Genomic DNA, 14392 nt, shown 5'->3' on the forward strand with positions numbered 1-14392 from the left:
CTCCTCCCCTGACCCAGAGCAAAATGGTCTCTTGATCATTCCTTGCCCTCCATCATCAAAAAGGCACTTTCTCTTGTGCAGAGTATGGCTGGCATTTTACAGGGGGCCAGGTTAGCCGCAGGAGTCTGGTTTTTGAAAGATGCTGAGGGAGGGAATTCGGCCGCCAGCAGATGGAGAGGAGAGGAGACTAGACCAGCGTGGTCCCTCCCAACCACCCTCCCTCTGGGATTAGCAGCCCTGGCAGCGCTCAGGCAGGCAGACCCGGCCCGCGCAGTCCCCGCTTGCACAGCTCCAGTCGCCTGACTGGAGAGCGGACGCAGTCACACGCCTGCGGCCAGCAGAGCCGCGCTGTCCCGGGCACCCGCGCACCACAACCGCGGACCTGGGACCTGGGACCTCGAACCCCGGACGGCGCGGAAGCCACTCGGGACGCTTGCATTTTTGTATGTGCTTATTTCGCATTCTTGCCTTTTCTTTCTTCCTGAGCAGCCCGCTGGTTACTTTTAGCCTTAACCAAAAGGGAAGCGAAGAGGGGAAGCCCTGAGGATAATTAGAGGCAACCCAGCCGCCTCTCCAAGGAGAGAGGTTCACTGCGCGACTCCCTGTCTCCGACGCTGGCCCCTTTAAGAAGCCAAGTCTGTGCTGCTGCTGCTGCTGCTGCTGCTGCTGCTGCTGCTGTTTGTATTGCAAATCCCCAGGAGCCCCATTAAAAAAAAATGGGGGTGGGGGGTACCGGGCAGCTGTCCCTTTAAATGTGATTTCCTTCTATTGTATTTGAATCGTGATCAGGAAAAGGAAATGAAACCAGAGACAGAGGGAAGCTGAGCGAAAATAGACCTTCCCGAGAGAGGGGGGAGCCCAGGGAGAGAGGCACGATCCCCTCCCCGCCCCCAGGCCGCCGCCCCCTCCCTGCCCTCGGCGGCGAGCAGCGCGCCGCGCCCCGGGAGGAAGGTGCGAGGGGCTCCGGGCGGCCAGGCGGGCGCGCACCATCCCGCGGGCGGCGCAGAGCGTGCGACCGCGCGCGAGCCGAGCCGGACCGGGCGGCGGCAGTGGTGGCGGCGGCGGCCGGCGGGACCGGGATGGAAGGTTAAGTCCTGAGCAGCAGCAGCCGCCGGGGCCAGGCTGCGCGCCCCGGTCCCCGCCTCGGCCGCGGCGCGCCGGCAGCCCGGTGATTCGCTCTCTCTCTTTGGCGTTTGAAGGGAGCGCGGTGACTGTCCTTGAGCGCGGAGGGGCGAGCTCGCCGCCGGAGCGCCCGGGCCAGAAGAGGCGCAGGAGCGGCGGCGCCCGAGCACCCGAGGGGGTCCGAGTCCCGGCCGCCGGCCAGCACCGAGCCACAAAGGGAGCGCCCCCGCCGCCTGGCACGCCACCTCCCTCCCCAATGTCCTCGGCCATCGAGAGGAAGAGCCTGGACCCGTCTGAGTAAGTGTGGCGCCCCTGCCACCGGGGAGCGCAGTGTCCACGACCTCGCGCCCCGGAGGCGGGGAGCGCGGGCAGCTGGCGCGAAGGCTCCAGGTGCGCGCCCGCGGCGTGCCCTTGGCTCCGTCTGCCTCGCTCGGGGCTCTCCTTGCTTGCGGTGACCCTGGGGGCACTGGGACGGAGGCTGGGCGGCGGGCGGGCGGGCGGGAGGGAGAGGGGGTCAGCCTGGCGCCTGTGCGGGTCGCTCCTCTCTCCCTGGGAGGCTCCCCAAAGCCAACGCGGGCCAGAAAGTTTACACCGGAGCAGGCACCGGGGGAGCGCGGAGGCGCGCAGGTGCAGTCCCGAGAGCGCTGAGAGCTTGGTTCTGCGCCGTCGCCCCTCTCGCCCCTGCTCGGTACCCTTCCTCTTTGTCCATTTGGTCCTGGAAAGGGGGACATTCCAGTGGGGGCTTCCCCAGTGCCCGACAGCTCACTTCCCGGCCTCCTTCCCGGCCCGCAGGTAGAGCAGTCGCCAGCAGAGCCGGGGACCGGCGGGGGAGGAGGTGTGAGCGTCCACCTCGGAGCTCGCCCTGGCCTCCGGAGGGGAGGGGAGTCCTCCGATGGGGGTCTGAGAACCTCGAAAGTTAGTGTACACTTTGCGTATGGGTGAATTTTTCTGGGGATGGGAGCCTCACAGCTTTCATCACAGCCTCCGAGGGGTTTGGGGTCAGAGAACTAGAGCTCTCATCAGCATTTGCCGCATCTGCTTCCTGAGCCTCTTACTGGCTGGGAGTGTTTCCCTGTCCCCAGCCCCTGTACCTGCGGCCCATTCCCTAGTGTTAACGTGGGGAGAAAGGGTTGTTTAAAATACCGTTTTCCCGTCAGCGCAAATGCCCTTTTAAGATTCATTAGCTGTCTGGTTTGGAGAATTTTTATTCCTTTGAAGTCCCCCATCTAATCCTTTGAAGGGATTTGTTACACAGACCAAAGGAGCTGGTTAATGACTTGTCCATTGGTGCTTTTAAGAGGAACTTGTTTTGTTTTGTTTTGTTTTCTTTCCTTTTCCTGCTTTAAAAGAATTGTGCTTTCCTGATTGAAGTCTCCCCTTCCCCCCGCCCCCCCTCCCCCCCGCCCCCCTCCCCCCAATTTCAGCCTTCTGTGGTGTTTATATACCTGGGTTTTACCCTAGGTTACCAGCATAAAAGCTCAGCATGTTCTCGTAAAACACAGGAAGTGCCACGATCCAATGAGAATATAAACATCACTATTCAATCTTGAAGGTTCAGGCACCAGTTCTATACGGAGTAAGGTTTGTTCTGACAAAAAAACCCAGCTTCCTTATAGTCTCAGGAGAAAAATAGCATTCCTTTTCATACATATGCAGACACTAGGTTTAAAGGGTGGTTTGCTCACTTTTTTTTTTTTTTTTTTTTTTTTTTTTTACAAACCTAGAATTCCAACTTAGCTCTGAGTTCTCAGAGGCTGGGCAAGACCATAGTAATACAATAAGAGGGAATTGGATGAATTGCTGCCGAATGCTTTTCCATCCGCCGAACGTAGCCACTAATCCTTTTATTAGAAGATAAATCTGGCGGTTTCAGTTCCCTGAAGGAAGTTTGCCCTTTTTAAAGTTTGTGGGTTTTCACTGAGATTAGGAAATTGAAACATTCTAACCTCATAACACAGCAGGCACCTACTGAAGGATGCTTACTCCATCCTGTGCCTCACCCTTTGCCCGACGAAGACAGGCGCTAATGGGAGATGGACCAGCTTGTTGAGGAATTACTGCAGCACATCCCCGCTCTCTCAGAAATTGTCAGGAAATTATCCCAGAAATCCTGGATGAGGTGCCCTCAGGTATAATATTCAGATAGGTTCTAGGGGATTATAAAATATTAATTTGATAATAAAAAAATCTTAAAAAAATATTAATTTGATGGTGAATCCCACACAGTTATTGGCTTGGAACATCCACCAAAGATAATATGGTATTGTCATTAATTATAGAAAGATCGATATAGCCAATATCTTATCCTGGCCTTTCCTATCTCGGGCCATCACAACAGCTGTTTTGCTTAATATCTCTACTGTAGACCACTATCCTACCAGCTTCACTGTGTACTTACATCAAAGCCAAGTTGGGTCAGTGTGACCAGCATCGCCAAATTACAGATAAAAACTTGCCTAGGCATATGCAAATGAAACATTTAGACAGAAAGCCAGAATCCATGAACACAGGTTTTCTCTGCTATGCAGTGGGTGGCCCCAGCACCTCCCCGTGCGTAACAAGAGCAGTTCATTTTAATTCCAACAGTTTTTGCACCAGCTAAGTGCACATTCTCCTCTTTCACAGTTGGCTGGCAGCATCAGCATCAAGGCATCCAGCGGTGTTGAGGTTCCCTTAGTGTTTCTGAAAGCCCCAAGTAAGACCAGGGACTGTGGAAAGAGAGATGCAGTTCTGAGTTGATGCACATGAAAAGGCTGGGGATATTATTTTTTTCAGAAGGAAGAATGGAAAGCCTTATGTCTAACCCGTGGAAACAAAGAAAAAGCAAGTCAGGCTTCAGTGAACTCTTAAAACTATTGTAAAGTCTTGAGTTTTTAGAAGAAAACTGGCCTGGGTTTCACATTTCCTTGTCCTCAAAGGAAATAATCTCATGAAGGATCTTTACACTCAATCTACAAAGTGTGGGCTTGGTTGTAGTTTTCCCACAGAGTCACCGGGAGGGGTGCACTTGACAGACAGAGCCCCCTGAAGCTGTCACAGGGTGTCACCAACACTGATGACCTGGGCCTCATAGTCCCTAAGTGTAATGGGTGCTGAGCTCTGTGGGAAAGAGCTCAGCACCCATTACTGACACAAGGTCACCCTGTAGGATAGTCCCTGTTAGGAGATACAGATTGATACCCTCAAGGTACCCAGGGGTACTTTCCCTTTGGGAATTTCCCGGTTGGAAGCAGGTCCATTAAAACAAGAAAACATAATAGATACTTTAAATGTAGATTCGCGTTTGAGTAAGGTTCAAAGAGTACTTGTTAATTATTACAAATCAACAGGGTATTGGGTCTTTCCTGTATTCCATTTGGTGCTAGAATAATTTCTTCTCTTTATTTTCCTCTGGCAAACAACGTCATCTATTTTAAAATGTAAAAGCAGAAGTATTCAAATTCGAGTTAAGCAAAGTCAGAAGCTGTATGACTTCTTAATGAAAGAACAGTACCGTGAGCTCGCTGTTAACAACTGCCTCGATGGAGATTTCAGAGTCTAATTGCCTTCCACTCCCTTGAAAATAATTGTTGCCTTCTCCCCATTTTCTTTTCTAAATCAACTTTACCCAAATCAGTTTTGCCAGTTGTAAAGAATTTCACATGCAGGAAGGCCTATTTGATGTCTTTGTACCTTTAACAATGGCCTTATCACCTGGGATTGTTCTCCAAGGATTCGTTAGGTAAGAAGGACTGGGATAAGGAATTTCTGCAACAAAATAAAATAAAATAATGAGACTTCCTATTATGTCCTGAGGGAATTTGTATCTTGAAAAGAAAAAGTAAAATGATTTTTGGTCACTTTCTTCTTCACCTCTGCTTTTGTGCAGTTGGGAAGGACTTGAGGTAGGATGGCAGGTAGATTCCATAGGAAATTTGCAGGTTTTTAGCCTAGATAGTCAGCTGTCCCGGCAGCAAGCAACTGTTCAGTCCAAGTGCCTCCTCTGGGGTTCAGCAGTGCGCTTGGGTCCTGGTATGAGAGGAGGGAAAAGAAGGAGAAATGTAGAGAGAGGGAAGGAGAATAGGAGGGGAGAGTAGGAAAGAGAAGGGAGACTGGAGGTGCGAGAATGGTGCTGGGCTGGGAGGGGGATAGTACCACCTACAGTTGCCTTGGGTGCCTCTTGGTGCCCTGCATTTACTTCTTCTTTAAAAAAACACACACAACATATATATATCGGCTACCTCCTGCAAACCCGACACTGGGGATTGAGCCCACAACCTGGACATGTGCCCTGACCGGGAATGGAACTGATCTCCTGGTTCATAGGTTAACGCTCAACCACTGAGCCATGCCGGCGGGGCTGCATTTACTTCTTAAAGGGTCTAGATACAGGGGTGGGCAAACTTTTTGACTTGAGGGCCACAATGGGTTCTTAAACTGGACCAGAGGGCCAGAACAAAAGCATGGATGGAGTGTTTGTGTGAACTAATATAAATTCAAAGTAAAGGAGCGGAGGACAGAGCAAGAGAACCGGATAGAACAGCTGGATCCGGCCCGCGGGCCGTAGTTTGCCCACGGCTGGTCTAGAATGTAAAGTCTAGCTCTCTCCTGTCCTAACCCAGGGCTGGCAGGGCCCCTCTGCAGTCCAGCCTGTGGGTAGGTTGTCCTGTCCTTTCTCTATGTCACCGGCAGACAATTGAGTGAGGCTCCCTGTTTGTTGGCCCAGGGTGATTCCTGACCGTGGTGCTTGTCTCACCACAGGGAGTTCGTCCCTAATGCTTGGCCTTCTTTCTAGGGAGCCCGTGGATGAGGTGCTGCAGATCCCCCCGTCCCTGCTGACATGTGGAGGCTGCCAGCAGAACATCGGGGACCGCTACTTTCTGAAGGCCATCGACCAGTACTGGCACGAGGACTGCCTCAGCTGTGACCTCTGCGGGTGCCGGCTGGGCGAGGTGGGCCGGCGCCTCTACTACAAGCTGGGCCGCAAGCTCTGCCGGAGGGACTATCTCAGGTACCCTCCTCGCCACCCTCCGGGGCCCTCAGTAGGGAGGCCGGTGTCCACAGACATCGGAGTCTGAGTCCATCTGCGGGGCTCCTGCCAGAATGAGCTCAGGATGCAGAGGCTGTCTCAGCGGCCCCATGCAGAGAAGCAGTTGGCATTTCTTCCTGTTTGAGAAGCCGGTTTTCATCCATTCCTATGGGCGGGGCGGGGGGAGTACGGGGGACGGTAAAATACAAACAGTTTAAAGGCAAGAGAACGATAAACGCAAATTCAGAATACTTCGTAAGTGTGAGGGTGGGCTCTTAGGAGCTCATGCAATGCTTCAAAGTACACCTATCGGTTATAGCTATTCCTTTGTATGACTCCAATATGACGGGAGGAGAAACTTAAAAACAGGAAGCATGTTCCCACTATGGTGCTCCAAGAATTTGACTGTCACCATAGGAAGGCCCTGAAGTCAGTTGTAGGTTTGAGCCCTGGCACCACTGCTTTCTAGCTCTGTGACCTGGGGCAAGTTACTTAACTTTCCTAAGCCTCGATTTCCTTACCTGTAAAATGGGGATAATAGGAATGCTTACTTCCAAGGAGGAGGTGAGGGTTAGATGGGGTAATACACGTAAGGTACCTGACTTGGTGCACAAATATCAAATAGATGTTAGCTGCTCTCATAACTGACCCTCTGACATTGCCATTAAGACTTCTCTTGCTGCCCTAGCTGGTTTGGCTCAGTGGAGCAGGGGTCCTCAGACTTTTTAAACAGGAGGCCAGTTCACTGTCCCCCAGACCGTTGGAGGGCCAGACTATAGTTTAAAAAAAAAACTATGAACAAATTCCTATGCGCATTGCGGGCCCGGGACGAGTCGGCTGCTAAGCAGGACAGGCAGCGGCACCCTGCAGGCCGGATAAATGTCCTTGGCGGGCCGCATGTGGCCCGCGGGCCATAGTTTGAGGATGCCTGGGATAGAGCATTGGCCTGCGGACTGAAGGGTCCCTGGTTCCATTTCAGTCAAGGGCACCTGCCCGGGTTGTGGGCTTGATCCCTAGTAGGGGGCTTGCAGGAGGTAGCCGATCAATGATTCTCTCTCATCATTGATGTTTCTATCTCTCTCTCTCCCTCTCCCTTCCTCTCTGAAATCAATAAAAATACATATATAAAAAAAGATACATTATTATAAAAAAAGACCTCTCTCTAAAGAACCAAGAGATGGGAGAATGGAGGGGCAAATAGGGCCTCTACAACACTCAGACAACCACTGAGGACCTCTCTAACGCTCCAGGTCATATATACTATTGGCCATTTGAGTCTTCCAGTGCTCAATGAGTGTCTTTGCCCGGAATGTTCTAGAATTTCCAGTTTCACATTAGCTGCTGTGGAGGTAACGCTGAGCCCTCTACTGTCAGATCTGCTCAACTGTGTAGCTGTCAGTTTTTTTCCATCTTCCTGTGGCAGAGGGTCCGTGGAGCATGCAGCCCTAATACACGAGGGCCACCCAACCCTGCGAAGCTTGTTTAGACTCCAGTGCCCTTGGCTGCCAGGCCAGCTCTTCCTCCCCAACCCACCCTGCCGAGCATTTGACATTAAAAAAAAAAAAATTGCAGGCAATTCCACAGTGAAGAAAGCTTATCTGCTTACCGAGAGACTGATAGAATAAGCTTCCGGCCCCCCCCCCCCAAATTCCCTGATAAAGTCCTTGCAAATTTGGTGATTCAAAGAAAATAAGCAGGGTTTTCAATGATCATGATTATCTTTTTGGTCAATTTCTTATAAGCGGCAAAAGGAAATAGAACCGGGATAAATAGAGACCTGATTTTGCTCGCTACCAGTTTGCCAAGTCGATGCAGAAGGCAGACGAGCAAATGATTCCCATTGGGCCCCCTGACTACATCCCTGTCAAATCATTTGAATCTTATTAAATGAAGTGCTGGGAGAGTAAGGTCAGAAGAGCCGGGGCTTCTCCTATCTCTACGGCTTTATATAACATTCAAGCATCAACCCGGTGCTGCCTGGCCTTGTTAATCTTTTCCATTTTTAAAAAGGAGAGAAGGAAATAGTCTGGGAGAACCCAATGTTAATTAACTTGTGTCTGGGTGACATGAAATAATTCTTCTCCCTGCTACATTCCTAGGCAACATGTTAATTAACTGTGTTAGTGCAGGCGGTTCCAGCCATCCTTTAATATTTATATTATTGTTACTAAAATGGGCAGGAGAAGGCTTAAGACGTGACACCTCTTGACAAAGGAGAAAAATATTTTTACTTTTGCTTCCGGATGGCCCTTTAGCCACAAACTTGTTTGTAAGGTATCTGTCCGTGTCTTAACAAGGGCATGCTGGAGTGACTCGAGGGGTCCTATGATGGGGTTCAGTTCTTCCCACTGGGATAACGTCTCCTGAGGATCTCCAATGGCTGACTCGCCAGTTACAGTCTTTTCCAGACATTTAGCCTCAAATATTCCTGAGACACCACGCAGGGCCTAAAGCCTGCACGTAGCTGTTAATGTGAGTGCTGGCCCACATCCCTTCTGGTCCCTTTTTACCAATTTTTGTGTGCAGGGCACCCACCAATCCAGTGGTTTCACTGTCAACAGCCAGCACCTGCATCTGTTACAGCCAGAAGCATGCCCCCTCCCCCAGACGCCCAGATCACATGAACCAATGACCTGCACTGGGGGAGCACCAACACCCCGCACCCTTGCCTGGAGCCAGGGTGACCTGGAGACATAACTTACACCTCAGAGTCCCCTTGCCGACGGGCCAGAGCTCCCCCTGACTCCCTACCTCCAGGGACTCAGCCCGAGATGAGGTTGTGCACGCCTCGCTTGCCTTCTGTCCAGTGTCCTAGCCCCCTATCCTATTTCCCAAGAACACACCCTCAGGACCCCCTCCCGTCGGGCTCTGCATCTGGGATCTCCAGCCTGAGGCCCCAGTTCTCAGTGCCAGCGCTGAATGCTCACGTTAGACGTCAGGTCCTGGTGTATTTTTACTCTGAGCAGAATCTCCCAGTACCTGAGCTGGAAGGGGCTGCAGAGAGGCCTTCGCTTCCAGTCCCCTTGCTGTCCAGCTTAAGACCGCAGAAGCCGGGAGAGAGGAGTCCTGTGCTCCGGGGCACCTGGCTTGTTAGAGGCGATGCTAACTAGACCTGAACTTGTCTCCCAATTCTTACTCCTTTGGCCTTCCCTTCATTAGCTGCCTGATGTGTCTTGTAATTTACCCCCGACTTCCCTTTAATAAACGCTGTCCTTCCTTAAGGGTCACACACCCCAGGCGGTTGGCTTCATTTCACGCACACTGTTTTGTGAGTCGTTTATCCTTGCTCAGGCCCAAACTCAACTTACTGAACAGTCAGGAAACCAGAATTGCCTTTCCACTCTGTGACCTCCAAGGTGGCAGTTCCCTACCGCTCCACCATCTGCTACGTTGGGATAAAATGTTCTCCCCCAGTAATGAGTTTGCTCCCAGGTGGTGCCTTGAAAACGCTCAGAGCTCTTCCAATGGGAAGCGGGATTTGGAGGGAAACGAGCTGGCCCTGGCTCTAGCAGTGAGCTCTCTGCCCTCAGACCAGGTCTGCTTCATCCCGTTAATTTCGCCCAAATGTTTCTTAATTTGCCAATTGCCCTTACCTGCCCTACAACCTCTCAGACTGTACCGATTGATTCCCTGCTATCCTGAAGTTAGTAAGAACTTCCAATAAGAACAAGCTCTTTACCTAAAATTGTCCTAAAGGTTTTATGTGAAAAGGACCTGCTAAAATGCCACGTTATCAGGCACGTGTGACTTCCTGTTGCAAGACTGGTGCAATTGGGAAGACCCGAGATGCGAGATGCGTTAAGACACAACCAGTGTTGGCTTCGCCCTTGACTGTTGGTACTTTGACATACTCCCTTTGATCCTCTTAACAGCGGAGTGAGGTAGATGCTATGCTCACTGCCCTTTCACAGCTCACAGGAACCAGAGGTCTCCCCAGAGTCACAGGTGCTCAGGGGTACTCCTGGACTGACTACCCGTAGGTCTTCTGATTCCAATGTTTGGGATATTCATTCCACTCTTGCAGGCTGCTTCCCTAACATCCAGAATCCACCTGTAAGTGCTCATTGACACAGAGCATGCTGGGCCTCACCCCCACCAAAGAGTGTCTCAACCAGGGGAGCCTGAGACTGTGCATTGCTGACAAGTTCCCAGGTGATGCCAATGCTGGTGGTGCCAGGACCACACTGGGAGAACCACTGCGCTTGGCTCCACTGTGTGCATCTCCCACATTGTCGCTGAATAGTGCTTAAAATATTCAGCAGCTGATCTAGTGAAATATTCATTGACTGCTCTATTGAGACTTAGGAGAGTCTTTATTTCAATGTCAGGAGAGAAGTTTCTCTCAAGATTCATGGCAACAGGGCAGCGAGGACCTTGAATTAAGATCTTCCATTCAATGTAGAGAGATGCTATTTGTCCTCTAGATCTCTGAGGCTGATTCACTGTACCACGTGCTTTCGATCCAACCCCCTCTGTCTCCCAGAAGCTGGAGGCCCCCGTGGACAATCATGTGGAGGTGGCCTTGGTAGCTTATGGAATTAGTAGCTGTTGACATGATAGAATTTGAGAGCCTCTGAAAGATGCCCATTTCATTACATTCTTGGTCAGTTCTCTGTCAGCGGGTCCCCCAGGGGTTTACTCCATCTTCTCTTCTAAAATGCAAGTTTCCCTGGGAGGGGAGACGGGATACATGCCTAACCTCTTAACTTAGATCACTTCCAGTGAGTCTTTTCCACAGAGGAGGGCCCGGGGCAGCCTCGAGGCGTGGGGGCGGGGGGAAGCTGGGGAGGTTGCCATAGGCAGGGAGAGAGCTCAGAAGAGGGACCAGTTATGCCAAACACAAATGCCACAGATTATGGTTCCATCCCAGAGTACCTTCTTCCTTGCAGGAAAGGCCATATGAGACAGTCCTCTGTGTGAGCCCAACTCCTCCTTGCTTCCTGACATCTTGGAAATTCAGCCTCCTTCTCAAGTCCTTTCTTCCAGTGTCTCTGCCAGTCTTCTCAGATCTTCTTTCTCTCTCTGCCCACCGCCCCCCTCCCCCAGGCTTTTTGGCCAAGATGGTCTCTGTGCCTCCTGTGACAAGCGGATCCGTGCCTATGAGATGACGATGCGGGTGAAAGACAAGGTGTATCACCTGGAGTGTTTCAAATGTGCCGCCTGCCAGAAGCATTTCTGCGTGGGCGACAGATACCTGCTCATCAACTCCGACATAGTGTGCGAACAGGACATCTACGAGTGGACTAAGATCAACGGCATGATCTAGGCATCTCTGGGAGGTGTTCCACTGAAGTCACTGTCTCCAGCGGTCTTCACTCTTAGGCACTTTGGGGATTCGAGGGCGGGATGAGGCATTTCTTAGGGGGTGGCAGACCCTAATGGGGCACAAGACACAGCATCTAAGTGACATCATGCAAAAAATGATACCTAAATGTGACAGAATGACCAGCCGTTAGGGAGAACGTATGGACCGTAGCCACAGCCTACCCATAATAACTGACATGATTAGTGAAGGAAAGGAGCGTTCGGGGCGGGAACAGCATTTGGGCCATCATGATGGAACTTTACATCTACAGATAGGGAGTTGTGGGAAGACGTGCTGTGACTTTGACCCTTGGCAATTAGAGATGTGCAATTGATTTCTTTACTTCCTGGCTTTCATGACCACCCTGTTCCAATCACTGTCCTCCACAGGCGAGAAGGATAGGAGAGCCCTTTTTTCCTCAACCACCTTCCCAAGGCCTTAAGCTTTGGACCCAAGGGAAGCAGCATAGAGACACATTTCAGTTGAAAATGGGAACTGCAACTCTTAACCACACAATTATTTAAAGCAACACTGATGCATCCCTGTTTTTAGATACCTTAGTTTTGAGGTGAGGAGTTCCACAGATTGTTTCTATACAGATGTAAATCTAAAAAAAAAAAAAAAAGGTTGTTCAACTATTTTGTTATTTTAGATTATATCCAAGTATTTGTTGTGTGTAGTTAAAAAAACAACAGCACAACAAAACGCCAAACCTCTGCAGACAATAAAAAATGACAGACTAAAATGTAGTGTTGTTTATTTGATAATGACTTAACAACGTGGGATGGCGGGGAAATGGCTTTTTATATTGTAAAGGAGAAGTAAATAAGCAATTTACTTTTAGGTCAAATAAAAAGTTCGGTTTATTGCTCGGGTTTATACGAGGCAGGCACATTCCTGTATTACTAGCAATTATATAACAGGTCATCATGTAGCTCAGAGGGATGGGGAATAATTAAATTGTTATTGTAAGACGCACATCTCACTTCAGCATTGTATAAAGGAAACGGAAGATCTTTGCCTTTGGGAAACCTGTAACCTAGAAAGGACACAAACATATAAACCAGATTCCCTTCGGGAGAGAAGGTAATTACCTCGTTTGAAATGTGGCAAAGATGCTGAGCTTGACACTTCGATTTTCCCAGACGTGTGTCTCAGGGTATTTTATGACAAGTGGTTAAGAGGACCTCACTTTGAGGATTTAAAGCAGGCACCCTCTTGGTGCGGTTTTTTTGTTTGTTTTTTTCATTCACACTCTTCTGGTCTCCGCGAACTGACTCTGAGCGCCACCTGCTGGTCATCACCCCTCAAGACTGTCCTAATGAAAGACCAACCTAGATGGACATTCTTTTCAATTGTTCAATAAAAATTGGCAAGCAGTCGTAATATGTTTAGTTATTAAGACATCAGAAACACGCATCTATTTCTAAGTTAATTAACGATGATATTTCTTTAGAACTTCCATCACTCAGGGTTATTTGATTTCTTCTAGAGGAGAAATAATTAAGAGATGGCTCTCTTGGTCTGTAAAAGTGCTTGGGAAATCTGGCTGCTTAAGGTGGCCAATTTAAAACAAATCTATACTGCATTTCAACTCAGGTGGTAGTAGGGTGCTGCCAGTGAGGGGATGTTTGTTCTGAGTCACCAAAGGGGCCCTAACCAGTGTGGCTCGGTTTGTTGAGCATCACCCTGTGCACCTGAGAGAGGTCGTCGGTTCAATCCCCAGTCAGGGCACATGGTGGGATTTGGGGCTCAATCCCCAGTAGAGGGTGTGCAGGAGGCAGCAGTCAATGTTTCTCCCTCCCTCCCTCTCTCTCTAAAATGAATAAAGACATATTTAAAAAAATAAATCAACAAAGGGGATGTGGTTCTCAAATTATAATCAGAATTCAATCCACTATTTTTAATTATACCAACATTAATTGTAATGACAATAGCAGTAGATTTTAGCTATGCAACTATTTTATAAGCAGTGTTAGGTGAAAATAAAAATGTTTCTCACCTTGGAAATGTAAACTTCATTCTTCATCCCCTTGGCAGTATAACACACAGAAGATTGAAGAACTCAGCCAAGCCCTAGCTGGTTTGGCTCAGTGGATAGAGCGTCGGCCTGCGGACTGAGAGGTCCCAGGTTCGATTCCGGCCAAGGGCACATGCCAGGGTTGCGGGCTTGGTCCCCAGTAGGGGGCTTGCAGGAGGCAGCCGATCAATGATTCTCTCTCATCATTGACATTTCTATCTCTCCTGTTTCCTTCCTCTCTGAAATCAATAAAAATATATCTAGAAGAAGAAAAAAAAGAACTCAGCCAATACCTTTGCCATCCTCAATAAAGCAATGATGAACATTTTGTTTTTGTCAATGGCACCATCTTGCAGGATTGAGAGTCCTTATGGTAAGTCATCCCAGGGGCTCAAATGCCTAACCCACAACTGACTTAAAGAGACTATGAGACTTCTGGGGGGTGGGGGGAGACTTCCAGGGGACCAGCTCCCAGAGTCTACCCTGGTGATTTTTGCCCGAGTGTGTAACCCAGGTGCCCTAGCCCCAGAGCCAGGAGAACCAGGGCCTGCCCCCTTCCCTGGTCCATGCCTTAAGTCAGCAGTTTGCCGAAACGTTTGCTCCCTCTCACCTCAGTAATCGTATGCCCAGAACCAGCTTCCTGTCATTGCTGTCTCTAATATTACTACTGCTTCTCCGGGAATCTTAAAATTCCACAGTTAAGATAGAGCAGTGGTTAGTAACTTCACCATGTGAAGACTTGGAACTGAATTGCAGTGACAGGACTGTTTCACTTAAGGAACATTTATATAACACCATGTGCCGGCACTCCCCTAGGTGCTTTACAAATATTGACTCCTTTAATCCGCATAACAGCCCTGTGGGGCCGCTTCTATTTATTATCATCCATATTTTACTGTTGGGGAAACTGAAGCACAGACAGGTTATGTAACTTGCC

At 49.8% G+C, this 14392-nt stretch overlaps 1 protein-coding gene across 3 annotated transcripts; it reads left to right on the forward strand.

Annotated features, from left to right (window-relative positions):
• The first annotated feature begins 263 nt into the window (after positions 1 to 263).
• On the forward strand, positions 264 to 12817 carry LMO2 (LIM domain only 2). Of its 3 annotated transcripts, none has more exons than XM_080688023.1 (4): positions 264 to 443; positions 1200 to 1419; positions 5897 to 6112; positions 11177 to 12817. In XM_080688023.1, exons 2-4 carry the CDS (start codon positions 1379 to 1381, stop codon positions 11394 to 11396), a joined length of 477 nt encoding a protein of 158 aa, XP_080544149.1. In that variant the 5' UTR covers positions 264 to 443; positions 1200 to 1378; the 3' UTR covers positions 11397 to 12817. The 3 variants fall into 3 exon arrangements, with proteins under 3 accessions (XP_080544149.1, XP_080544151.1, XP_080544150.1); XM_080688025.1 differs by lacking the exon at positions 264 to 443 and adding an exon at positions 812 to 1086; XM_080688024.1 differs by lacking the exon at positions 264 to 443 and adding an exon at positions 813 to 951.
• The last annotated feature ends 1575 nt before the right edge of the window (positions 12818 to 14392 follow it).

The sequence above is a fragment of the Plecotus auritus genome, assembly GCF_963455305.1.
Source record: "Plecotus auritus genome assembly, chromosome: 9".
Taxonomy (NCBI): domain Eukaryota; kingdom Metazoa; phylum Chordata; class Mammalia; order Chiroptera; family Vespertilionidae; genus Plecotus; species Plecotus auritus.